We start from the raw sequence: 27544 nt of genomic DNA, 5'->3' as shown, positions 1-27544 counted from the left end.
TTCAAAAAGCACCTTTATGCCCCTCACCATTAATGGAGGTCCCATTTGAGCGCATTGGCATGGACCTCATTTTATCGATGAGAAAAAGAAAGTCTTTAGTTCAGCTGTTGTTAACTGATCTTGACTTTGTTAATTAAACACTGCAAACCTGCCTTCAGTGTGTCCTGTACATGAGGTCATTTAGTACACCACAGCACGGTGAGTTTTTTTGAGCTGATGAAGTTCAGCCAAAACAGGAAACTTGCAGCAGGAGACAGCAACTTGTTAAAATGTTATAAAAGGTACAATGAAAGATTTTCACCCTACAGGGTTGTCAATGATCCAAGGATAAATGTCTAATTTGGTAAAAATTTTATAAGCCATTTCTGGAGAGACTGCAGTGGAAATGTTGTCACTTTTGGACTTTGCTACCTGCAGCTAAACATTTGCAGCTAAATCATTTATTTAAAAGCAGAAGCTGCAACTGATCGAGGGAATATTTGTCTGAAAACTTAAACTGAACTCCAAGGGTACCATTGCTCCAGCTTACCATCTTTACCTGAGTGAATCAGTTTGTTGAACAATCTAAATGATTCAGAAACTTCTGTGACATCAACTTAACTAAGGCTCATTACAAATTTCACAAAACACTGCTGAATACTTTTAATATTTTTTTATTAGTTATTTTTGTTTTTGTTGTTATTTTGATTTTAATAAAACAAAATAAAATAAAGAATTAAATCATTTCTTTGTTTTTTTTTTAATTTAATTTATTTTACAAATAAATTAATAATAATATTAATAACAACAATAAAATTAGTGCTGTCAGCGTAAACGTCATTAGGTAAAATGACGTTAACGCTGACAGCACTAATTTGTTGTTTCCAGAGAGCAAGCCAAACACTGGTCCAGAAAAGGACGATCTCTAGTAGATTTTGTTTTAACCTCCTAGGACCTGGTGTCCACGTATATGTAGACATAACATTTTGGGTTGTCTAGACCAAAATACAAAATTTTGCTCTTCAAAAACCTGATATCCACTTATGAGGGAGGACATTACACTGCCACTGTTCAATCGAAATTTAAAATGAATGTCCTCATATGTGGATCTCATTCTTTTGAGAAACAAAAAAAAGATAGTCCGAATCTGATGTCTTTGTTTTTACATTCATCAGGTCCCAATCAACCCAAATGGCACAGAGAAATTAAAAATGCATGCCATGAAAGTTCAGGTCTTAGGAGGTTAAAAATGTCCCTGCTGATGAGACCAGTGAATGTGGGGCGACGGTGGCAAGAAAAAACTCCCTCCTGGAGGAAGAAATCTTGGGAGGACCAGGCTCTCTGGCAGGACCCTTCCTCCTGAGGGCAATACTTACCTATACTTGTCCTCTAGTGTGCGATGGTGGGCTGGGACGACTGCTTTTCCTTCTCAGCATGACGATGACCTTAACTTCCTTCCTTCCTTCCACTTCCTGTTTCAGAACTGAGAATGAAGACAAAACTGGTTAACAAGGTAACAGGACAAATTCTCTCACTTCAGGATGAGATGCTGTGTCTTCTTACGTTTCTCTTGTAAAACAGGATGTAGGCCGAGTGCTGCTGTTCCTCACAAACTACAGATCCAGTTGTGTGGAGCACCTGTGCGTCATTATAGGTGAGCCAGCGATCTGATGTAGAGTGCTGACTCTCCTCAGGATGGACAGAACTACAGATGTAGTGTCCTGAAATCACATTAAGACAAATGAATCCAACTTCTGGAAGTCAACTGATTCAAGCAAACAGTGATTTTGACTTAGTGCTTCTTAGAACATCAAAAGCTTTTGTGTGTGAGTCCTTCACTGAAAAGTAGCAAGTTTTCATTTTCTGTTTGTCACAAGTCTGTTGTTTTACCTGACTCTGTGCCTCCATAATGACTGATGATGCTGACAATACTATAACAGCCACCACCCTGAGAAGGAACAAATCCAAAGAGTGTTAGTTTCATAAAGTCTCACATCAGTGCCACAATTAAGCTGATTTGCTGAGGCTACGTCCACACTAATGCGTTTTCGTTTGAAAACACATCGTTTTCTCTCCGCTTTGACCTCCCGTCCACACTGAGACGGCGTTTTCCTCAAGGAAAAACACAGCATCTTGAAAACGCTCTCGAAAACGCATACATTTCAAAACGGAGTTGTCCCGTCGCAGTGTGGACACTCGAAAACGCAGACTTTCTAAAACGATGACCCATTTTAGTCATGTGATGCAGTCATGTGAGCAATTAAACAAAGATAAGCCGAGTGCATTATACAGCAGTTGTTTTGATTGCTCTCAACTTTGACAGCCCTAAAAACGATTAATATCAGTTTGTACATGCTCCGGATAGCTTTTCTTCAAATTCTGTAATTCTCACTCACTTTTGCGCATGCGCAGGACTGGAACATAGGCGTTTTCGGCCGTTTCAATGCAGACGCAAAACTATTTGAAAATGACTGAAAACGCTAGTGTGGACACGGAGTTTTCAAATCTATCCGGGCTAGTGTGGACGTAGCCTGAGACGTTCTGCAGTCTGTTTTTACCTGATTGGATGGCACCACCAAGTCCCTCTGCAGCCTGACGGGGTCATCCACCTTCTGAATCTTGTAGGTTTGTGTAAAGCCAAACCTCTTCAGATGCAAGATCAGAACTCTGGCAGAAAAGAAAAAAAACACAAACAAGGTAGAAAATAAGAAGAATGAGTGTCAAACACAAACAGAAGATGGGAGAAAACGACTGCTCAAATATTGTCTCGAAAAACTCTGATATTTGATGCGCCACAGTTTGGAAACCTGGTCAGTCGATCAATTCTGATGTGACCTTACTCACCTTGGCAGTGTATCAAAAGACGACTTCAGTTCTGAGGCCGTCCCTCCACAATCACAGCGATATTCTATTTCTTCTTCCTGAACAACAGCACAGAGAAAACAGGCTTTATGGTAGAAAGAAATCTCAACATAACACTAACAAAAAAGGTGTGTTAAGATCGCTGATACGACAACTCTATTGGAATTTGTGATCTTACCTTCAAGTATGTCTCTAACATGTTTATCACAGACCCCTCTGGAACCAGGTCAAGAGACAAACTGGTGAATTCCTCTTGCTGTGATGAGTGGTGACCGCAGCTACACATTTCAGGAGTAACGTAGTTAAAGTAAAGATCAGGTACGTGGAAAAGAGGTATATGAAAATATTGCAACCAGCTCTGCGTTTCTGAAAGACAGGCTTACCTCTTGCATGTCCTTATGTTCTCCATTTTAAAAATGTGATGGTCTTCTACTGGGCAGGTATAACTTTGGCCCAGGAGAGCTGCGTTCCTCTCCAGGCGAGGTGTGAGCCTTTTGACCTCATTGAGGAACAATGTTAGGAATTCATGAGCGTCCTGAAAGAAAAGCAGAGAGATTTAAAACAGTACATCAAAATCAGAAGGTAAAGCAAAAAACGAAATGTCCAAATAGCTGACGCACTTTCTGTGCACTGCCGGTGTATTCGGCAGCTTGATTGCTGAATGCCTTCTTAAAAGCTCTTAGGTGGTGATCTTTAAGGCCATAATCTGTCGACTCATGACAGTCCCTGACATCAATAAGCCTTCTGTAGAAAGGAAGGGTAAACAGACATTTCTGCTGTTAGATCTCTTTGTTCTTCAGGTGTTTGAAGAAAGTAGAAGGTTGACGTAGCGCACCTTAAGAGCTGAGCTTCTGGATCTGTGCTCCACAAAACCCCCTGACGCCTGATGTCTCTTATGAACTCCTCAATGTTGAGGAGGCTCTGCAGGCAGGAGTTCATGTAGCAGGTGTTTCCGATGTTTGGAAACCTGACACACACGCGCAACGTTTACAGTATCAGTGTAAAATAATTCATTTTCTCCACTTTGACAAAGTGACCTTTGATCTTTGTGCACCACGTGTACTCACCCGAAGCGGTCTATAGTCCCAGTTTGACTTTTTATTTTTTTCCCACCGCGTGCTACACTGCTCCAAAAAGGTAAAAACACAAACACAAAATTAGGAAAGATGTCAAGATTCTGAGCAGTGTATGTGCATGTATGCATGAGCTTTGACGCTGAAACATTTTGGAGGACGTCCAAAAGTAGTAAAAAAGATGTAAATACACAAGGTGGAAGACAAATGCCAATAAAAGGGAAATAAAACAGCTCCAACTAAACCACTGCTATAAATATCTCCAGCAGCATTAAAGAGTGGCGCATTTCTTTACCTCTGATGAGACGTAGAAGGAATTTCCTTCTCTGCCACGTTTTGTTTGTGTAATTTCTGTTTAGAAACAAGAAAACCAACATCAGTAATGGCATAAAACAAACATACCAAGGGAGTCTCTCCATGAAAAGTGTCCAGTTAGAAAATTTGGTATTATTTCATATTATTTATCACTTTAGTGAGCTGTCAGCTCATGAAGCAGATATATAGGAATATCTTTAAATAAAATAAAAACAATTTATTCATGCTTTAAATTGAGTTTTAAAGTTTGTCCTATGAAATACAAAATCCTTCATTTGGTTGTGATCAAAATTCAGTTTTTACAGAAATCATCCATGAAGCTTCATTAAAAGATTCAAAAATGCTTATTTACCATAAAAAATATTTAGAGAAACATCCTGCAAGTCCCTTCAAACTTACCTTTCTGTGAAAAAAAACCGTTTAAACATCTTTGAACTTAATTTGAGGACATGGATGTGCTAAATTGCTCTTAATTCTTCGCATTTAACTGTGATGAGTAAATGCTTGATGACAGGGACTCTTTCCATAAAACATACCTTCCAGAATTTAAAAAGAAACCAGCGACACTTCTTTTGTGTCTTCACAGTGCTGCTCTCTGCCTCTGCATCGCTGTCAGTTTGCTGCAGAGGACGAACAAACATAAGTTTATTAAAAAAGTAAAGTCACTTTAAATTAACAAGTGCAATTTAAAGAGAAAGTGCATTTCATATGTTTTGAGTAAAAGCAAACCGAGGAACAGCAGAAGTGTCTCCATTTTCTCTTCTTCTTTTGACCATTTTCAGCAACAGAAGCATCCGGGATGCTGATGAGGACAAAAGTGTAAATGTTATTTTTCAAAGTGGAAAATTTTAACAAGGAGTACATGCTGGAGATTGCAGATAAAAATTAATAACTGTAATGGAACAAAATCATGTATTTTGTACATTTACACTCTACATTTTCAAACGCTAATCTCTGAATCAATATAAATTATAGACAAGACTAGAAGTAGTAAAAGATGTAAATACAAAACACCAATAAAAGGGAAATAAAACAGCTCCAACTAAACCACTGCTATAAATATCTCCAGCAGCATTAAAGAGTGACACATTTCTTTACCTCTGATGAGACGTAGAAGGACTTTCCGTCTCTGCCACGTTTTGTTTGTGTGATTTCTGTTTAGAAACAAGAAAAGCAACATCAGTAATGGCATAAAACAAAGTATATGGTAAGAAAATACAATATCCTTCATTTGGATTCAAAATTCAGTTTTTACAGAAATCATCCAAGAAGCTTCCTTAAAAGTTTCAAAAATGCTTATTTACCATAAGAAAATATTCAGAGAAACGTGCTGCGAGTCTCTTCAAACTTACCTTTCTGTGAAAAAGAAGTTTAAACATCTTTGGACTTGATGTGATCACAGCGAAAATCTCCTCAGCTTTGCAAAAGTTCAACTGAAAACAAGCAGTCAGAGGTTGTATATTTATAAACTTTCAGCATAGAATGTTCATACCCTGAACAGCAAACATCATCATTATGATGTATGGGGCTAATTTGCATATTTTGGAATGTATGCTCATTTGAACTGTATGGCACTCGTCTCCAAGCAACTGCTACAAAATACAGGTCAAGTCAAGTGGCTTTTATTGTCATTTTAACCACGTGCAGAGGTGCTGTACAGAGTGAAATGAGACAGCGTTTCTCCGAGACCCTGGTGCTATATATGACATATACGGACTACATAAAGTGCAGTGTGCATAAATTGCAAAAATAAACAAGACAAAACAGTGCAAAACTAGACAGAACAGGACGATACAGACACAAGACAATGGAAATGTGCAAAATGCTGAGTATTGTGCAAAAGTAACTAACGTATGTGAAGGTGTGCGTGTGCCAGTGCAGTCACTGAGTGTTCAGGGGTCTGACGGCTTATGGGAAGAAACTTTTCCGTAGTTTGGTAGTGAGGGCCCGGATGTTCTGGGACCTCTTTCCAGAAGGCAGCAGGGTGAAGAGTGTGTTTGAAGGCTGTGTGGGGTCCTCCAGCGAGCGGGTGTTATAAGGAGGGGAGAGGGACTCCAATAATCTTCTCAGCTGCTCTCACAATCCGTTATAGAGTACTGCGATCTAATGCGCTGCAGTTACCATACCAGACAGTGATGCAGCTACTTAGGATGCTCTTGTTAGTCCCACTGTAAAAGGTGGTGAGAATGGATGGTGGGAGATGGGCTTTCCTCAGCTTCTGCTTGAAGTAGAGACGCTGCTGGGCCTTCTTGGTTATGGAGCTGGTGTTGAGGGAGCAGGAGAGGTTCTCCGCCAGGTGGACACCAAGAAATCTGGTGCTCTTGATGACCTCCACAGAGGATCCATTCATGTTAAGTGGGCAGTGATCCCACTGTGCTCTCCTGAAGTCAACAATCTCTTTTGTTTTGTCCACGTTCAGAGACAGGTTGTTGACTCTACACCTCTACAGATGGCCCGCAGTGCAACCCTTCAGCTTCCTAGTCCTATATACAAATTTAAAGACCTAGGAGACTTACTTCTCGTCACAGAGTTGTAGCATTCACAAGATTTTCAGAAAACTTGAACTCAAGGTCAAGGTCACTGATATTCAAACTGACCCCAGAACTTTAGTAGATGCACCAATGGTATCAATTCAAAATCCTACGCTTCTCGTTCTCGAATTATTGTCTTGACCAAGCTGAGTATACAATTATGAAACAATCATTTTCCATTTTTATTTCACTATCTGTAACTAAGACAAATAAACAGTATTTGGGACACAAGTCACTATTAAAGTGGTTAGTGAGACTCCACATCTGATAACAGTATAACACACTGCTTATTTATGTAAAATTGTCACTGAAGGGTGCCATTGCTACCATGCAGTGTTTAAAATAATCCACTGTCCCAGTTTGTGCTCAGTGTGCATGAAATGCTTTACACCAAACTCCACTCAAAAAATTTGCCAATTTAAATACGTATCATTAGCAAGCAAGCAACCACACTATAAGTGCCCACTGTTAATTCAACAAGCTGTTAATATTAGATCCATTTCAGACAGTGGCAGTAATATTTTACACTGGGCAGCAAATCAGCACAGCAGGATCTTTCAGAGTGAGACAGAAACTCTGTGTCCTATTTTTTGTTAATTTTTAATAGCTCTTGCACAGCCACTGTTAATGTGATACCTTTGCACCAGATACCCTACAATGCACCCATCAGTAAAGACTTCTTTTCTAAAGTATGAAGTACTCAGATACACCTTTCTGTACTCCTTACAGGACAATAAACCACTGATAAAAATTTCTGTAGTTAAAAAGGGATATTTGACATGAGAACACTCAACCGTTGGAGGTTATGTGAGGCCTGGAAGGTGGGACTGCTGGAAAATTAAAACGTTACGGCTTGAGTTCCACAAAGCTCAAGGTAAATAAAATACCTTTACAAATTTCTTCCATATTCTTAAAAAATTCTGATAATTTCTTTAATATCTTTTAAAAATTCTGATTGTAGCAGCCAAAAAGGAAATCACAAGGTATTGGCTCTTTCCCGGGCCGCTCAGGATATCAGAGTAGAAAAATATTGTGAATAAGATTTATGTGATGGAATCTACAGTTTACAGTTTCAGTACGACTTAAGTGTGCTTTTGTCAAATTATAGAGCAGATTTATTAAGCTCCCTGCGACCCTGGAAAGGATAAGCAGAAGCGAATGGATGGATGGATTTATCAAGCTTCTGCCGCCAGACTTTCCTGAAGTCTCTTCGGTTTAGAAATTTAGATTAAAATACTCTTAGAACTGCATATCTCTAAAAGTAAAATACAAAAAGAAACCCCCAAAACACTTTTGATGAGTTTAGAAAAACAACAGAACTACAGCTGGATATTTGAATTATTTTAAATTATAATACCAAGAAAATCACAACTAAATTAAAGGCTTGAGCAATGTGTGATGTGGTTAACTGTTGTTGTGGAAGTTTTCCATTTAAATAAAGCCTGCAGACGAGCGGTGAGCGGTAGCTAACAGTCTTTAATCAAAACACACAAAGAACAGACAACCAGGCTTGGTGGAGAGCCTACATGACCGTGGGGCAGGTCAGCAGAGTCTCCCCTGAGTCTAACATGGCTCTCAGTTAAATACCTTCTCCAGGAACAAAAGGCAGTACACAGCTGTTTCACACCTTAACCTCCTAGGACCTGGCGTCCACATATGTGGACTTCCCATTTTGGGTTATTTAGACTAAAATACTCAATTTTGCTCTACAAGGGCCTGATATCCACTGATGAGGACATTATACTGCTACTGTTCTATCAAAATTTTAAACGAATATCCTTATATGTGGCTCTGATTTTTCATAAAAACAAAAATAAGGTAAAAAAAAATCTGGTAATTCTTTGTTTTTACATTCATTGGGCCCCAATATGCCCAAATATCAAAGAGAAATTAAAAATACATGCTGTGGAAGAGTTCGGGTCTTACGAGGTTAAGGTTCACACTCCCTTGCTACCTACCAGAGTCCTCAAAGAGACAAAAGTTTCTTCCTGTGGAGCTGTCTGCTTCCCCCAACTTCCTTACTACACCCCCACCATTTGTCTTATAGTATGAGTGTGAAACATGTTAAAATCCAGTGGCACCAAGGCATTATACAATAAAATAATGTGATTAATACATAAGTAAAAGAAATTCCTATACACTGTCAACTGTGATTGGTGTGTGCGAGTGTATTATGCTCAAGGAGCTTTTAACTGCACAAATGAGAAGATTTGTGAAGTTTAGCTTCAAAATGTGTTTTTATATGTTCATTATGATTTTGAAATATGCACTTGTAAATAGCTTTCTGTATGTTTACATTTCTGTGTGTTTGTGTGGAGCAGGGATTTGTGAGCACTCAAAATTCACACAGTGCACACATTTGTAAAATCTTTTTTTTTAGATCATTTTGAGATGTATTATTTCCATAAAATATGCAACAGCCCAAAGAGAGTTTTACATGCATGTTTTTTTCTTAAAACCAAAACTCACTGAAGAAAATGAGTCACTAGTCCGTGCTGTTTCTTGATGTACCCGTGATCTTGTGGACTTATGACGGACTTGAGTCGCAGACCAAATATGGTTCAATACAAAATATGCTCAAAGCAAGTGAATACCTTATTTCTAGTGACGACTTGTGTGGACTTAGTACCTTACTTACTACCTTAAAATACGAGTAAACCATTAAACAGGAGTAGCTACATTGTCTCACCTTGTTTTGTTTTTTCTTCTCACATAATAACAAACTGCTTCCACCTAAAGTTAAGAAATTAATCTGTGGGTTGGACCATATCAATAAAGCCATTTTTAGTTTCCCATTTACACATTATATATATTTGAATATTTTTAATATGTTATGTTTCATGGGTCATCTTTTTAATTTGCTGGTCTCTCAGAAAGGAAACTGTGTAAATTAAACTTTAAACTGAAGTCTATTTGTCAGCTCATTATTCTTTGTTGCGTTTTTTTTTTAGGCTTTAATAGTTTTAACACAATTGTTTTTTGTTGTTGTTTTTAATTACAACATAAAGATCAATTTACAAAAGATAAGTACAGTAATGTGGGATCAAATAACAAAATCAGCGTTACGCAAAAATTAAAAACATGTATCTACACTCATCATATAATGTTTTTGGCACTGTGATGATGGAACAAATAGCCAAAACAAATAAAAAGTAATTTCAATGAAACATTAAGAAAGGCCGACTGGAAATAAACCATAGCTGACTGTAGAGTCCAGGATAAGCAGACAGAAGATCAAGTGACAATCCCAAAAAATTATAAAGAAAAATGAAAAAAGAAACATGTGTACAGGGCTCAGGAGATACAGGAGGGGAAGACATGTGCGAATCATAATTTCACCTAAAATTTCAAACTGTCATATTAACAACTATTATATTAATTATAAAATGTGATTTTCATACAGTCAATTTGCTGTCATGATTTATGTTTCTGTAACTCAAGCTTTCTAATCATCCTGTTTGAATCTATAACTTGGCTTTAGTCTGTGCTGCATCACAACTCAGGTGAGTTTTGAAGAAATCCTGGATCTTCTTCCACAGGTGGATCTCAGCTGCTATGTGGGCCTTGGGCTCACCTCCCCACAGCACTCGTTTGCCTACACCTGCATTGAAGCTGGAGGGGCAGTGGGGTGCATAAGGTGGCTCCAACATGTGTCCAGCTCCAGGGTAAAAAACAGTCTCAAAGTTCTCCTTCCCATGATGCTTAAGTCTCACTACCATTTCATCCATGTAGGCTTCGCTGTCCCAGTTGAGGTCGTCTCCTACAACCGCAAAAAGAAAATGGCTCTTGGCTCGTTCAATGGGGATCAAGCTGCCCTTATTCTTCTCTGCCAGGGGATCTTCAAGAGCATCCTTTATGATGATTGCACCTGACTCGGTGGGAATAAACTTGCTTTCGTCAAACAGTATTGATGACAGGATCTGCCGTTTCTTGTAGTAGAGAGGCGTGACCACATTGGCGTTACAGGCATTCATGCACACTATGGCCTCGACACCTGGCACAAAAGCAGCGAGTGCCAGTCCGATATTTGCTCCCTTGCATCTTGACATTATGCCAACTCCTTTACTGCCCACCTGTGAAATAACACAGAAATTAAAAGGCGATGCAAATCTATAAAACATTTGGAGCGCAGGGCTGACTCTACCTGTCATTATTTTCATTTTTGTGGACTACATATGCATATTACCATTACTAAATAAATAAACACATTCATATATGCACAGTGAAGCTATCATGATCCGGGTGAGTGGCTGGAAACTTCTACCAGGGTCTTGAGTCTCCTTGGTATCTGGCCCTGGGCAGGGCCGTCATATCTCCAACAGCTTCACTCACCTGGAGCTGAGTTGAGGCAATCAGGCTAAAGAGATTTAAGCCTTACACTGATATTCCCTCTCCAACAGTTTGTCAACTACTTCATGTTGGTAGCTGGCTCTAATGCTCCATGTTATTTGCCAAGTGCTTTTCTTACCTTGTTCTCTTGTGCCCTAGCTTTTCCCGGAACCTCCAAAACCCTTACCCCCAAATTAAGCTAATCTCTTGAACCTCGGATAACCCAGCTCTTCTCTGGAAATCTCTCCGTGCTTCACCTGCCTGCCCTCCTGCCATCACACTCCTTCGGAACCTACGGAACTCAGGTCAGCCATCTCACACCGTCTAACTCACGCCCCCTCTCCCTCCAAGCATCTTTCACTCCACCTGCAAGTAAGCAAGACATATAGCCATGCTCACCTTTTCTAGTACTCCCCTTTTACCACAGTTCTAACTCCACGCTCCTCAGTGTGATCGCTCTATGTACCAAGCCATGCTACAGTTACCCCTTCAAGCCCAATTTCCCCCACTTGGCCCCATGACCACGTTATCACGCTACGCAGAGCCGCTGTTACATTCTACAGTCTATTCCTCTTTTGGCAAATCTCTCAAGCTCCTCCAGATTTTATTGGCTTCTAGCATGGACCTTGGTTCACTTCACACTGCAAATTTTTGTTTGTTCTCGTGATTGTCCTTTTTGAGACTACAATTCTAGATTCTAGTGTCTTGGCAGTAGTACTGGGGTCTTTAGACACATCTATCACTAGTTTTCTTTCTAGAGTGTTTGAAATCTTTTGCTTCCTACCCTGCCAAGCTTGTTCTGTACTGTGTGACTCTCTTGGCTGAATTTCTTAACTTTGCATATTGAAACTTGGAAATGCTGTGATAACTTTGTATATCTATTTCTTGCTTAGAGATCTTCAACATTTCTTATTCTATAAAATTATAAAAGGATTTCTTCTGTTTTTGGGGTGATGCGTTCTCAAGTGACAGCTCAAACATTGCACAGCAGTGGCTTCTACTATCAATAAAAAGGTCAATTTTTCAGGGGGCTGATAATGTTGATCTTGAAAATTATTATATGTTAGAAATTATTATGTTATTGTGTGATAATAGAAACAATTCATGTTTTCTCAAGAAGATTTGTGCGATTACAAAAAATATGTCGTAAAGCTGAGGCTTTATGCTCTCTGAAATTTATTCAATTATCTGAATGAATGTAAATGAGAGTATTTCTGAAACTCCACTTAAGCTAATTAAGATCCCCATTAGCTACAGGAATACAGCAGATATTCCACCTGGGATCTACAAATTTACTCTCCTCTCTGAGAATGCACAGAGTATAGAAACATAAACTTTCCTTCAGTATGAAACATCTTTCTGCTGTCTGTGCGCACTAGAGCAACTCACCTTTGGTTGCTGTTTTAAGAAATTCATTGCTTCTTCAAAGTGGTCCAGATGTGTCTCTGTGATATTGTCACCCTTCTTATTGTACACCGCCACTGAGAGAACCACAAAGCCTTTGTTAGCCAGTAGACTGGGTCTTGCCTCAGATACTGAGGTGGGCAAATCCAACACAGCAGGAAAAGGACCTTTTCCTGGAAGAAAGAAAAAAGATTCTAATCAGCAGCAAGTCATATTTTAAATTTTATTCTTAATTTCTCTGGAAGCCAGTGAAGGGACGCAAGAATAGGTGTAATATGTGACAGTCAGCTATTTTTTGTTAGCAGTCTTTCAAACAAAGGTCTTGCTGCATTCTGTACTAACTGGACATGAGTTGTGGAGGACTGAGAAACGCACCTGAAATGTGAACTACAGTAAGCAAGGTGGGAGAAAATTAAAATTTGAACTAGAAGTTTCAGATGACTGAATGACAGTTAAAGTTTAATTTCAACAATGTTGATTTAAAAGCTGGTTAATGTTAAATGAACTAAAATGAACATAGAAACCTAGGAACCACCTCCAGTACCTGGAGGAGTGAAAAGGACTCCACGGATGTTCCCTTCATTGACGGGAACCCTGGTGACCCCATCTCTCATCAGAAGCCTCTCATTCATCATCTCTGCCAGTAATCTGCCCTCCTCCTCATGCACAGAAAACTTCACCACCTGGGGGTTTATGGCATTTGTCTTTAGATATATTTTGTGCATGGTATGTGGCCTCATGGAACACAGCAGACCCATGGGTTCTACTCCAACGTAGCTCCCACCTAGCGAGGGGTCTCTTTTCAGGTCGACCTCCCCACTGCCATCAGCCCTGTAGGTGGCCGAGGAGCTGAACACCACTCCCTTGTCATCAGTTAATTTGGCTCTCATGTTGACAACCTGCCTTGGCCTCAGCCCGGCCACCTTCACCTGAATGGGCTCATCAAACATACATTTGATGCTTGGCAGCAGCTTCAGTCTCACTTGAGAGGACATCTTTTCTGAAAAAGAGAAAAAGATTGGACTTTATGAATGTAAGATAAAAAGTCCCCTTACACAATACTTTTTGTAAGAAATTTCAGAGACAGATCGAGCCATATTACATTACATTATGTTTATTAATTACACCAACAACCCACTGTCCCAGTTTGGTCTCTGAGTGCAGGAAACCCAAATCCAAACTCCACTCAAAAAATGTGCCAGTTTAAATATGTATCATTAGCAAGCAACCACATTACAAGTGCCCACTGTACTCTCTGTCAATAATGTTAATACTAGATCCATTTCAGACAGTGGCAGTAATATTTTACACTGGGCAGCAAATCAGCACAGCAGGATCTTCCAGAGCGAGACAGAAACTCTGACTATTTTTTGTTAATATTTAACAGCTCTTGCACAGCCACTGTTAGTGTGATACCTTTGCACCAGATACCCTCCCATGCACCCATCAGTAAAGACTTCTTTCTAGTTAAGTAAATGGTTTGCATGGATTTCCATTAAAGGTTTTTTTTATGTTCAGTACAATTATTCAGTCACTCGTTGCACTTCAGGCAGTTTTGATTCCCGTTTTCATGATCACACAGCCACTTCAAAAGGTAAACACCAACTTCAAAGTGATATTTCTCTTCCATTGTTTACAATTAAACTTTTAAAAACAAAAAATTTGAATAGATGTTGATTAGGACAAAAGGTCCCAAATCCATGCCATCAATGCATAGTCACAATTAATTAAAAGTTAATAAGACTTGCAAGGTGGTAACACAAGCTGACTGGAAATAACAGAGGCACAAAGAGTCCAGGATAATCAGGAAAAAGTGATCCAGTGATACAGTCCTGCCTGGCAGGATGATGTGTTCACAGAATTTGATATATATTCTGTCATGCAATCAGTTAAACCAGGGATAGGCAACTCCAGGCCTCGAGTGCCAGTGTCCTGCAGGGTTTAGATCTCACCCTGGGTCTCGCACCTGAATCAAATGATTAGTTCATTACCAGTCTTCTGGAGAATGTCAAGACACGTTTAGGAGATAATTTAGCAATTTGAATGAGCTAAAACCTGCAGGACACCGGCACTTGAGGCCTGGAGTTGCCTACCCCTGGGTTAAACTGTTATTGATTTCTCAATGTTGTTCACAAATTACATTCTCTATACCCTCAAAGCAGTCCTGCAGCTTTGAGGGTATTCACAAGACCGCCTTGTGAATATGGGTCTTTTAACAAGAGGAATATATCTCCACGTTGGGTGAGTGTTGAGTAATTACATATGAGAGCATGAGGGTGGGAATGGATGTTTGTATCTGGTCGGGTATCAGACGCCACCTCTCTGGGGGCATCTCGGGCCCTCCAAGGTATGGAGGCCTATCTCCCCCCACCACTTCCCCTGCCAGTGACAGACGCCCTCAGACATCGGTGCGTTGGTGGTTCTTTGTGTCCGGGGATGGGCGCCCAGGTACACACCGACTCACTCCTTGGTGGCTGCTTGTCGGGGCCTGGAGCCTGGGGCTCGCTCGGACCACTTCGGGGGTGGGGTGCCCTCAGCCTCTCGGCCTGGGGCTCGGTCACTCAGGCACAGCTGGCTGCCAGCGGAGCTCACGGGCACGTCACTGCAACCCCCCCGGCTTCTGCTCCGCGGCTGCTGAGTGACCCCTCATCTGGGACTCTCGTCAGCTCTTTCTGGGATAGTGGCGCGGCTGCCCCTCTGTTGGTCTTCCTTGGTCTCTTGTGTTCTGGGGGCCTCTGGATGTTTGGAGTTTTGATCTCCTCCATACCTGCTTCATGCCCTGGTGGATGGGGCTGTGGCTCCCCACACCCTCTAGCACAGCGGTCCCCAATCCCCGGACCGGTACCGGTCCGTGAGTCGTTTGGTACCGGGCCGCGAGAGTTGAGGCTCAGGTGTGAAATGTATGGTTTTCAGGGTTTTTATCGTTTTTCAGCGTTATTTTGTTATCGTTTTTATCGTTTTTATCGTTAACTCGGTTTTCCTGGGTCTTTTCACGTGTGTTATGAATAAATCTTCTTTTTTTCGGTACCGGTACTAGTTTTATTATGTTGTATTTATCCGCAACACCTTAAAGGTCCGTGAAAATGTTTTTGGGCATAAACCGGTTCGTGGGGCAAAAAAGGTTGGGGACCGCTGCTCTAGCAGATCATTACATGAAGGAACCTTTTAAAAACAAGCGCGTTCATGCTTACAGGTGTACACACGGGTGCTCACACACACAAACTACACCCTTTTTGGCTCCTACCTCAAAGCACACTGTGCGCTGTTGATCTTACGTGCTGCACAATAATGTTTAATATTTAGTATTTACCGTTATATTCCCATAGATCATCGTGATGTTGTTTATTCTATTGCTCTCGTTTTCTTCTGCTTGTTTTCTTTTTTCATTCCCAACAGGTGAAATTAAAAAAAAGTATCTACTGTTATCTATTGTTAGCTAGTTTATTGTGAGGGTGTTGTTTTTAGATTAGATTGGATTAGATTAGATAGAACTTTATTAATCCCTCGGGTGGGTTCCTCTGGGAAATTCGATTTCCAAAAAAGCACAGCACCGACAGAAGTTACAGAGTTACAGAATATTATATATATATACACACACACACACACACACACACACACACACACACACACACACACATATATAAATACAGAGACAATATAAATAAAATATACGAAGGGGATAAATAGAATAAATAGGAATAAAAAATAAAAATACAAGTGAATTGCACATTTCAAGTATTGAGGTCTATTGCACCGTTGACTATTTACAAAAGTATTGCACAAAAGGTATTGTACAGTGAGGTGCAGAGGCACTACAGCTTAGTTGTTCCCCCCTCCTTTGTCCTCCTGTTTCCCCTCCCTCTCCCCTCCAGAGAGGAGTTAAACAGTTTGATGGCGTGTGGGACAAAGGAGTTTTTAAGTCTGTTAGTTCTTGTCTTGGGGAGAAGCAACCTGTCACTGAACAGACTCTTCTGGTTGTTAATGGCCGTGTGCAGAGGATGCCTGGCATTGTCCATAATGTCCATCAGTTTCTTTAATGTCCTTTTCTCTGCCACTGTCACCAGAGTGTCCAGCTTCATGCCGACCACAGAGCTAGCCCTCGGCCCTGTTTCAGGAAGCCGGTTTAGTGGAAAAACTGAGTAAGTATACCCTGAGTTAACGAAAACTCTGGGTTTTCGGTTTCACAAAGCGAGTTCAGCTGCAGCCTGAGTGAGTCACTATGACGACACACGCCGTGAAGCTAACCTGCCCCCTAGCAGGTTTACTACAACTAACCCTGACTGTCTCCGCCCCTTTGTCGGAAACCTGACAGTAGGAAGTGTCAGACATGGCGTGTCCCTTCCTTGAAGAGCCAGTAGATCGTGAAGCCCAAATTCTCCGCAGAGCTCTCCGCCGGGAGAGAGTGATCAGAGCGCGTTTGGACATTTTATCATTTCCTGATGATTTTCTGTGTGAACGTTACCGTTTTTCAGCACAATCTATAATTTATTTGGATAACATCCTCAGGCCATATATTACGCATGTGACACATCGCGGACATGCTCTCAGTTCTGTACATATTATTTGTATTGCACTTCGGTTTTTTGCAAACGGGAGCTTTCTGTATAATATTGGTGACGCTGAGCACGTTTCCAAGGCTACCGTCTGTCGGGCAGTCAGGAATGTTACAGTTGCACTGAAACGTCTCCTGTACTCGTCTGTGGTGTTCCCCGGTCATAGACCCACAAGATTCATCAAAGAGGGATGCCACAAAATTGCAGGTATCAGGATGACCAAAACTTAATTTATGATGTGGTGATACTTGAACTACTACTTAAATTTTACATTTATTTTCAGGGTTCCCAGGCGTGATTGGCTGTACAGATGGCACTCACATTCCAATCATTGCTCCTTCAGTAAATGAAGGAGACTATGTGAACAGGAAGTCTTTCCACAGCATTAATGTACAGGTACATAGTTCCCTGTAGCATGTCAAACTAACAAATTATTTCATTATAGTAATGGATGCTAATTTGTGTTCTCTGCACTGTGAAGATCATATATGATGCTGCCAACATTATCACAAATGTGGAAGCCAAGTGGCCAGGCTCTGTCCATGACTCACAAATATTCTGTGAATGTACACTGAGCACAAAATTTGGACATGGTGAGTTGAAAATACTTTAAAATATATAAAGACCAATTGCTTCAGGGACATTTGAACTGAAGTGTATCCTTCTGTCTTAGGAGAGTTCACTGGCTACTTGCTTGGTGATAGGGGGTATCCATGTTTACCCTATTTGCTTACCCCTTACTCTGACCCTGAACCGGGCCCACAGCAGCGATATAATCTGGCTAATTGCAGGACAAGAGCCAGAGTTGAAATGACTATCGGAATGCTTAAGGCCCGGTTCCAGTGCCTGCAAAGACTCAGGGTCACCCCAGAAAGGGCATGTGACATTATTGTGGCATGTGTGATTCTTCACAACATTGCCACAATTAGAGGAGAACACTGTCCTTCTGAACCAAACATCAGCAGTGATCCAAACCATGAACATCCTGACCCTCCCACGGACATACAAGATGGAAGAGCAGTCAGAGACACCATATGTCACAATCATTTCTTTTGACCCATCACCTCAACATGTTGAAAGAAGAATAAACAGATTTTTTGTTCAACTGGCTTTATTGGTCGCCTGTATTTCCTGTACACAAAGTATTAAAAGATGTAAACCTCATAAAGTGTCTCTGTTGCTTCCTCCTCTGTAACAGCTGTCAATGTTTCTTCATTATTTTCCTGTAGTAAAGAAATAAACAACATTGCTGTTCTACTGTAAACTCATATAATCTGTGGAGTATTACTCACAACTGCATGTTGGTCTGGCTCAACAGGAGGCTGCACCAGATGCAGTACACCATCAACTGATAGAATATGAGGTTTATACAGGTCACTTATAACTTACAAGGGACCAAATGGCAATTAACAAACATACCAATCACCTTACACTTCATTGTCATTATGCTCTCAAAGACAACCAAGACTGAGGGAAGGCAAAATCAGTAGGAAAATAACTTCACTACAAAATAATCCATTATGGTAAAGAGTTTATCAAATGAATGAGCAGCACTGCAAAGGTGACTGTGAAGAAAGGATGTATGCACATCATGTATTATTTTGAATTTACCCCCTATGTAGGCACTTGTGTCTTGCGGGGTTATTGACTCAGAGGATGTCCCCGCAGAGATGCCTTCGGCCACAGGGCGCCCACTGTTTTGGCTGAGGGCCAACTGCTCAGCCTCTGTGAGTGGTGGTGGTGGAGGACCCCCACCTGTTTTTCGGGCCTCCACTTTTTTTCTGTTGGCTATAACGGGTCACATTTGAGCATACAGAGTAAGCAAATATGTACTTGTAATGTGCTCAGATAATTTCAATAAGTGCTTACAGAAAGAAAATTAATGTAGCCTCTAACTGCAATTGATTTACATCGGACAAACAGACCAAGCACTATGGCTCATAATACAATTACACCTTACCTGTTTGGACTATATTTTTATATTTCATTTTTACTTGCTGCCAGGCACGTTTGGGGCCTGTTGGGTTGCACCTGCGCTCACATCACATCACAAAATAAAATGTATAAAATAACAAATAAAATAACATATGATAAAATAACGTGTTAAATGGGTGGAAATCCCTAGATCAATGTTTAAATTAACACTCACGCATTGACTCTGTCGGCTATGTTTTGCCATGCATGCTCTCTTTCTTTTGCAGCTGTGGCTGTGTTACTTTTTTCCGCGGAATTTGCATGTTATCGGCATATGCTGCCATCAGAATTTCGGCCTCAAGCGCTGTGAAATACATTGACCGTGCCTTTTTTCCCTCCGTCTCCATGGTGACTCGCTTAATCTGTGCTCCGCTTATCAGGGCTTTATGTATCCTCGTCCGCGCGCTTCACTTGGGGTTGACGCAACTCCGCGTTGATTGAACTAATTGTTATCAGCCTTTCTGAAACCGAATATTCCGAGTTGGACAGTTCGGGGTTACTCAACCGTGAGTGTCGTTTTTCACTCTGAGTTTTCTAAACCGGCTTCCTGAAACAGGGCCCTCCTGATCAGTTTCTCCAGCCTGGATGAGCCTGGATTTCTCCAGCCTGGATTTATTATGTTGCTCTTTGTTTTTTTTTCTTCCCCCCTTTCTCACCATCTCTTCTCCCCTCTATTTTTCTTTCTTTCTCACCCTCTCTTTCTTTCACCCTGTCCTATCCCCCAGTCATGTCTGTCCCATCTTTAAAAAATGAAAATAAAATAAATACATAATTATAATAAAGGTCAGTTAAATAGACCAATATGGCAAAGCCACGATGATCCACTTGGTAAAGTAAATCCACTTGGCATCTTTCTTGGCCTTCAGACAACAATTCTGATGGCTAAAAATCCAAACGGGACAGGCAAAAATAAATAAATAAATAAAATAAAATAAAATAATATATATATATATATATATATATATATAGACCTCAATACGTAAATTATCACTGTACTGTAACATGTACAGTACTTGCAAAATAGTTTTCCATATGTTTACATTGCTGTGTATCTATGTGGACTGGAGCACGGATTTGTGAGCACTCAAAATTAACTCAGTCCGCACATTTGTATATCGTAGATTATTTTCAACCTTTCGAGACAAATGTATCTCCATATATGTGCAACAGCCGAGAGTTTTACAAGGATGTTTTTTTTTTCTTAAAACCAAAACTCACCGAAGCGAATGAGTCTGGTGGTTGGTTTTGTTTCTCGAAGTACCCGTGATCACGCGGACTTAAGACAGACTTGAGTCGCAGCCCAAATATGTTTTAAATTCAAAATACGCTCAAAGTACGCTTCTGGTGACGACTTGTTTGGACTTCGCCTTAGCCAAGTATCCCAGAATGCATTTCAAACGAAATTCAGAACTGGAAGTAAAGTTCTGAAAAAGCACTGTTTCTAGTGCATAAAATAGTGCGACGATTTCGGCGAGAATGTAGCAACATTAAATATCCGGCCAAATTATCAAAATATTACCTATTTGCAAAAGTTAAGCACAAGATATATAATTTTTTAGGATATATTATATATATATATAATGGGTGACGTTTGCTTTTCTGCAGTGGTTTATTCTTGAGAAAATCGGTTTTGCAGAGTTTAAAGTCAGCCTGCAAAAAGTGTCTGATTTTATTTCACTTTAATGTGTTGACATCGGTGTTTTTACCCACCACAGTCGAGCCAGCCGCCGCTTGTTAACCGCTTAAACGTTCGTGCGCTTCTACACTGAGTTTTAGGGTAGTATGTAACATGTCGATCTGTTCCTGGATATCCTGAAAGCCGATGTCAAATCAGCTCCAGAAATGATCATATTATATTTCAGCTGTTTTCAAAACAAACGGTCTGTAGGTAAGTTTGTAGATTATTTTAGAATGCAGAAAACAGGTCATTTTAACATCTGACCTGATTGTTTTTGTTGAGTTAGCAGCATGATCCTTGAATACATGTACAAGAGTAACATAATATTTTTTAATATTATAGTTCATACAGCACACACATGTTACTGAAAGGTTACAAGTCTGTTGATTGTTCAGTCATTGACTAATCAGTCACCACACTGAAGTTCTTAACAACTGATTTGTTAAGAAGTCAGTCCACCGTTTGCTCCAGTCTTTCCAGAGTGCTTCACACTGATGGTCCCTTTAAAGTCGAGCATTGTGCAAGAATGAACTTTGCATGCCCTGGACTTTCAAACTATAGTCGGGTTCCTGATAAGTGGATACAAACAACTCAAAACGGTGAACTGTAATTGTCGCTTAACAGTAAAACTGGGTTGCAGTGTTTGTGAATGCAGCTTTATTGAAACTGTATAGAAGGTGTGAGAAGTTATTATAGAATATTACTGCTTACCTGTACTAAAAGAATGGAGCCGGTATATTTCGCTCTCAGATTGCTGCTTTACTTGAGGTTCATAGGATATTTAAAAGTAGAAGGCAACACTGGTTGGTGATGGAGATTGTTGGTCAGACCTAGAAACTGTATGTGTGTTACAGAGCTTTTTCTGGCTTTTCTTTTATTCTTGCAGAGGATGTTGTGCTTATTTTACGGACGATCTGATTTCCTCGTGTCAGCATTGTTCCCACATCATCATAATTAATGTTGTTCCAGGTTCAACATTGCAAGTGACCAATCACCTTCTTGTGACGTAATTCCTTTGCGACTTCGAAATACCCGTCAATTCGCCTGTCCGCCGAATTTGAAGTCAATTTAGGATACCTTCCTTTAATAAACGGTAAGCATTATACATATGTTCCTCACTTGGCTTGCTGTTTGTTTGCTAGCGATAGGCTACTTGACGACAGCATTAGCTAACCAGTGTTCTCTAGACCAGCGTTCCCCAACTTTTTGGGTGTTTCGTGGCCCGGGGGTTGGGTCAGGCAAAATTGCAGTAGCTTCCCTGATCATTTTACAAACATAAGTGAAGAGCATCTGGACTAAAAGGCCTAGACTTATGGTTGTGTGCTGAATCTATGAATCAAACTATCACCTGGAAACATAATTAACTGGTCCATAGCTGTGAAACTGGACATGAGTTCTTGATTCTATGGAGATTAACAGTAATCCAGAAATTTACAAATTTGTCCTGGTACATCGCGTAGATGTTGTCCCAGGGACATCGCGTAAATGTTGTCCCTGGGACATTGTGTAAATGTTGTCCCTGGGACATCATGTAGAATTTGCCCTGGGACATCGTGTAGATGTTGTCCCTGGGACATCGCGTAAATGTTGTCCCTGGGACATTGTGTAAATGTTGTCCCTGGGACATCATGTAGAATTTGCCCTGGGACATCGTGTAGATGTTGTCCCTGGGACATCGTGTAAATGTTGTCCCTGGGACATCGTGTAGATGTTGTCCCTGGGACATCGTGTGATAGCTTGTAAATAATGGAATGAAAATTATTGATTGTTATTAACTTGTGAAAAAGAAGTGTAACAAATCCACATGTTATGTTCTTACACCCTTACAGAAACTGTGACTCCTTCACAATGTCAGGTAAATGTCAACTCATGTTGAATAATCAACCAATCAAGCCTTTTATTATCACATGCAATGTTACACGTACAACTGCAATGAAAATTTCACCCCCTTCTGACCATACATATATTGCTTAAACATCACATTGGGAAGACAGGTCGGAAACAGTTAGGAAGGTCAGAAAACAATTTAATTAATAGATGAGGAGGAGAAAAAAGAACTACAACCAGACAAAGCTCCTAGAAGACTGAAATGGATGATGGTTGCAGCATGCAAAAAGAAAATGATATCTGTTGACTACAGCATATGCTTTCTCACAGATTACCTTGTGGGAGTAGCTGGACCAAACTCTATTGGTATTTCAAGTTTGAAATCCCTGTTTGACCAGACTAACATTTCAGATGAGGTACCTCTTGACATAAAAATCCTTTTATGTTGTCATAAAACTAATGTTAAATTCTGCTTTAAATACACTTTATTGTACAATTTACTTAATGAATCGTATTCCTTAGTTCTGTTTTTATTTATATGTATTTATTTATTTGTTTTATAAGGTAATAGATGGCCTAATCTATTTGCAGTGTGAGGTATGTTGAAAAGCTTGTTTGATCATAATGACATAGCATGTTTACGTTTTTTGTAATGTATTTGAAAACATAGGTGTATTTATGTTATTTTTATAGAATTTCCCTCACATTTATCCAATACCAAGCCAAATCACTGGAAAAATTTTGGATGGGTCCACAAGAGCACAAAGTGCATACTTTTTGAAGGTATGACTTGGACTGTGGTAACTATGTTCTTATCACAAAGGGTTTATAAGTTGCCACTATAAACAAACAGCATTTTCCAAAATTGAAGCCTTGTCAGAAGAACCTGAAAAATACCTTTCTGAAACCTTTTCTGTGTAAAGACTTGTTCAAAAGCAATGCACACAGATTAAAACATTTCTGTCTTGGCCAACTGATAAAGAACACCAAAAATTGAGTGGTGCGTGTTGAGTCTGTGGTCTTGATTTGTTTTGTACACACTATAGAAATTAATTAATGTAAACCAAAAATGACACTTTCTATATGTTTGTGTATCTGCAGAATTAATTACAAGTCTCACCTGACAAGCTTTTGCAGTTTTGCAGTGTCATTCTTGACAGAAAAACATACTTGTCACATTATTTTTATTTCCAGAAAAACATCTTTCAGATGTATGAGAAATTGATTGGAGCCTGTCTGGAAAACGGCAGCCACTGGACCTTGTTTGTAAGTTGCACAGATTTTGCACTCTCTCTAGTGCATGATACTTTTCAGTGTCCCTCATTAGGAAAACTCAAGGCCCAAGCCTACCATATCCATCTTTTTACAAAACAGTTTTGTGACATACCCAAGAGGACCATAGTCTATATGAATTCATTTGGCGAGTCGGAGGTCAGAAAAAGTGCGGTGTTGAAAAACTGGAGGTAATTAATTAACATATTTAACATAACATATTTAATTTAATTGAAATCATTACCGAACGTGGTTATTGATTTCTCTATATGCTTTTTATTTGTAATAACTGCGATCTCTCAGCTCATTTGCTTCAGCAAGAGGCTGCGCTGGAGAGTGGACCTTGTCACATGTGAGCCACCCACATCAACAGGATGGGAACTCATGTGGAGTGCATGTCATAATGGTACTGAAAACTATAGCTTTAACCTATATAAGTAATGTTTACATTTTTGCCTATTCAGTTTTTAAAGCCTTAGAGGCAGGATGGTAAAATCTCAATTTTTTTTGTAGATTGAACCATTTCAGCAGTAATGCTTTGCTTTGGTTGCTCTGTTTTTTTTTTTTTTCTCGGGGGGGGGGGGGGGTTAAAAACAAACAAACATTTCTTTGTTAATCTAATTCTTTTTGTTCTTTTTTTTTTTTTTCTTCTTCGTCAATTATTAGTTTGCCCAATCTCTCATTGACGGTAAAACACAAGTGGAGGAGTACAACACTGAAATCACAAAGCTCAGGTCCCGACTTTGCCACTACTTATTTTCCTCAATAGGTAAAGATAAAATGAGCTGCCTTCTTTTTCTCTAACATTGGAAAATGTAACTTGTACTTAAACAAATTATATTTTGCAGATCGAACTAGGAAGTGCAGTCAGTGCTGGTGTGTGATTGCAGCCAAAGACCGGGTACACTATGACATGTCCTTAGCCATATAGATTGTTTATTTAATGGACTTTGTTCATTTGTTTTTTGTTTGTTTATTTCTTCTTCTTTTTTTTTTTTTTTTAAATTCACAGGTGAAGTGCCAGAAATGTGGTGCATACAAGCACATGCGTTGTTCAAAGTCTGTTTGTGGCATCTGTATCTTCTGTGAGAGTAAGTCACAATATAACTAAACAATGTCCAAAAATGTTTAAAGTGAAATTTTTTTTCGTAATTTTGCCTTTGCACACCAGGACTGTGTAATTAAAGTGGACGTTTCAAGATCCAGTTTTTACACAAAACTATTTTAGACATAACTGTGTCGTATTGTGGGGATTTCTCTTCACAATTAAATTGATATAGTGCTGTTTATATCATTCTTCTTTATGTAACAGCACAGTGCAGCACAGCAGAGGGAAAGGAGTTGTGCAGCATAGTGGGTGGCTATACAGGAGGAGCAATAGAAGTAGCCAGTGAAGAATGTCATCAGGGAAAGCATCAGGCAGCGAATGACAAAGGAAAAGTTCCTAAGGGAGAGAACATCTGCAGCAAATCGACAAGTAACAGTGAGATAGGAAGACTGACAGTCAGAGATGAAGGTACACAGACTGAAAGAGATGAAGGTACACAGACTGAAGACAACGAAAAAGAAGCAGAAGTATACGGCACAAGTCTGAGTACAGATAATGCTGCTGCTGATGATGTTGACAGGATCGATGCAGATACAGAATTCCAAACTGATTCAGAAGGAACTAGTACAGTTTACAGAGTGCATGGTCGCTTATCTGTACCAAGCTCAAAAAAGAAAACCTACACAATAACAGAAGACGAGATCAAGCGCAGAATCAACGCAGAGAACATGTCAGTTCATGTTTTCAGAGGTTTGATTGGGGTAGGTATACATTTCGTGATTTTGATGTCACCTGAAATAAATCCGGGTTACTCGTATCAATGAAGTGACAATGTGGCTGGAAATTGTGCATTTGCTGCAACATATACACAATTACACCATGTAAACAAAAGCATTTAACTTTGTGCGCGTGTGTGTCTCTCTCTGCTCTTTTGGTGTTTGCACTTTTTCTTTTTTAGGGCCGTAAAGCCAAACTGCCCGCAATGATTCTTGACAGGCCTAAGAAGGCCAAAACTAAAGTAACAGTGTTTAGTGTTCTGAGTGAAGAGGAGGCTGGGGAGCTAGCCCTCGGGTTTGCCGGAAGATTGGCCTGCGATGTCACAACAGACATGGTCTGTAAAGGCATCGACCATTCAAGTGCTGATATGACAAAGTAAGTTAGTAAAACAATATGAAAGTTGTATCTTTTTTGGTATTATTTGTCATTTCCCCGTATTTGGGTTATTGGTGTAACATTGTTAATCTTACTTTCTAATAACAGACAGACTCTTCTCAAAATCCAACACAATCTTAAACATGAGCTGACTGATTCCTCAACCTTCAGTTTGCTGACACACACCTTTGGCCCCGCTGCACTGGATTCTGTCATTTCATTCCTGTGTGAAAAACTTGATCTTGTCTCTTAAATAATGAAACCTTTTGTGACTTTTGTTTGTTCTGTAAATCAGAATCTTGAAAATTGTTCATTGTTGTTCTAAGTTTGTGTTAACTATTTGGCAAAAATGATTGGTTCCTAATCCAAACAGCATAATGACTGTTCTAACACATATCTTAAAAATGCTACAAAGAAAGAAAATTATCACATATGTTTCAATATGAATGTAATTGTGTCACACTCGGTTTGTAGTAACTTTCCTGTTTTATTTTGAGTTTTGGTATGTTTACACTGTTATTTTTATTTCCCGTGTGTTCGTCTTCCCTTATTAGTTTTACTGTATTTAATTAGTCTGATTTAATAACTTATAATTATTTACTTTCCAGTGTTTATATATGCTCCTCGTTTGGATTATTGTTTGTTTGAGTTCTGCCTGTCTTTTCTATTAAAGATTTGGACTTTTGGACTATTAGTGGACCTCGTAGGTTTTTATTCTGTTCAATTGGTAATTGACTGGGTTTAATTTAGTGGCCTGGAAAACAGGCCGGAGGGGTCTGGTCATTTTAACCCCCTAAGACCCGAAATCTTCCATGGCATGCATTTTTAATTTCTCTTTGATATTTGGGCCGATTGGAACCCGATGAATGTAAAAAGAAAGAATTACCAGGTTTTGTTTTTTTTACCTAATTTTTGTTTCTAAGAAAAATGAGAGCCACATATGAGGACATTAATTTGAAATTTCGATAGAACAGTTGCAGTATAATGTCCTCGTAACTGTATATCAGGCACTTGTTGATCAAGATTTAGTATTTTGGTCTAAATAACCCAAAATGTGATGTCCACATGTGTGGACGCCAGGCTGGAGTAAAGTGTTAGAGCTATTTATACCTATGTAAACTTTTATACACTGGTTTTTACCTGTCTTGTTTCAGAAAGGTTTAAAAGGGTAATGTCCACAGTTTATTTATTTGTTTGAATTCAACATATTTTATTAAAGTAATTGAGCTTGAACACAGAAAAAACTGAATCAAATAATCATAAAATCAAATCACTTGCATATACTGAAGTCTAATCTACTCTGAGCTAATGCCGGTTTCCAACACTAATGATCGGGTGAAGGAGAGAGATGAGGGTGTGCACGGCCACTGGTGCTCTTATCCCTGTTCTTTGTGATACAATCCAACAGGAAAGCAGTCAAACCCTTGGACATTAGCCAAGTTAACGTTCACAAATATATACACACAGAGGAACTCTGAGCCCCAATGTCAGCATTAGCACAAACATGCCACTTCATACCAAATCTCAGTGTGAGGTCAGGTGTTAGT

The 27544-nt window shown here is 39.7% G+C and overlaps 3 protein-coding genes across 3 annotated transcripts; 1 reads left to right on the top strand and 2 right to left on the bottom strand.

The window, feature by feature from the left end:
• Window positions 1–838: 838 nt before the first annotated feature.
• LOC146687269 (ubiquitin carboxyl-terminal hydrolase 37-like) lies at window positions 839–5690 on the bottom strand. The gene is made up of 15 exons (XM_085440309.1): window positions 5582–5690; window positions 5328–5383; window positions 4959–5031; window positions 4766–4849; window positions 4210–4265; window positions 3909–3965; window positions 3677–3808; window positions 3462–3585; window positions 3225–3376; window positions 3020–3119; window positions 2824–2900; window positions 2538–2646; window positions 1870–1927; window positions 1543–1700; window positions 839–1462 (listed from the first exon to the last, which is right to left on the bottom strand). The coding sequence occupies exons 1-15, from the start codon at window positions 5606–5608 to the stop codon at window positions 1457–1459; spliced, it is 1269 nt and encodes a 422-aa protein (XP_085296435.1). The 5' UTR covers window positions 5609–5690; the 3' UTR covers window positions 839–1456.
• A 4020-nt stretch (window positions 5691–9710) lies between these two features.
• On the bottom strand, window positions 9711–13488 carry LOC146687268 (acyl-coenzyme A thioesterase 2, mitochondrial-like). Its single transcript, XM_085440308.1, has 3 exons — window positions 13038–13488; window positions 12479–12666; window positions 9711–10833 (listed from the first exon to the last, which is right to left on the bottom strand). Exons 1-3 carry the CDS (start codon window positions 13486–13488, stop codon window positions 10225–10227), a joined length of 1248 nt encoding a protein of 415 aa, XP_085296434.1. The 3' UTR covers window positions 9711–10224.
• Window positions 13489–20583: 7095 nt separating this feature from the next.
• Window positions 20584–26691, top strand: LOC146687267 (uncharacterized). Its single transcript, XM_085440312.1, has 9 exons — window positions 20584–21791; window positions 22528–22553; window positions 22856–23988; window positions 24101–24203; window positions 24464–24566; window positions 24646–24698; window positions 24810–24888; window positions 25110–25997; window positions 26106–26691. Exons 3-8 carry the CDS (start codon window positions 23735–23737, stop codon window positions 25667–25669), a joined length of 1152 nt encoding a protein of 383 aa, XP_085296438.1. The 5' UTR covers window positions 20584–21791; window positions 22528–22553; window positions 22856–23734; the 3' UTR covers window positions 25670–25997; window positions 26106–26691.
• Window positions 26692–27544: the final 853 nt, after the last annotated feature.

This window comes from Copadichromis virginalis, linkage group LG18 (assembly GCF_057382275.1).
Source record: "Copadichromis virginalis isolate Kocher_CV1m ecotype Utaka linkage group LG18, C_Virginalis_male_GT1.1, whole genome shotgun sequence".
Taxonomy (NCBI): Eukaryota; Metazoa; Chordata; class Actinopteri; order Cichliformes; family Cichlidae; genus Copadichromis; species Copadichromis virginalis.
This window is presented reverse-complemented; position numbering and strand designations above follow the sequence as displayed.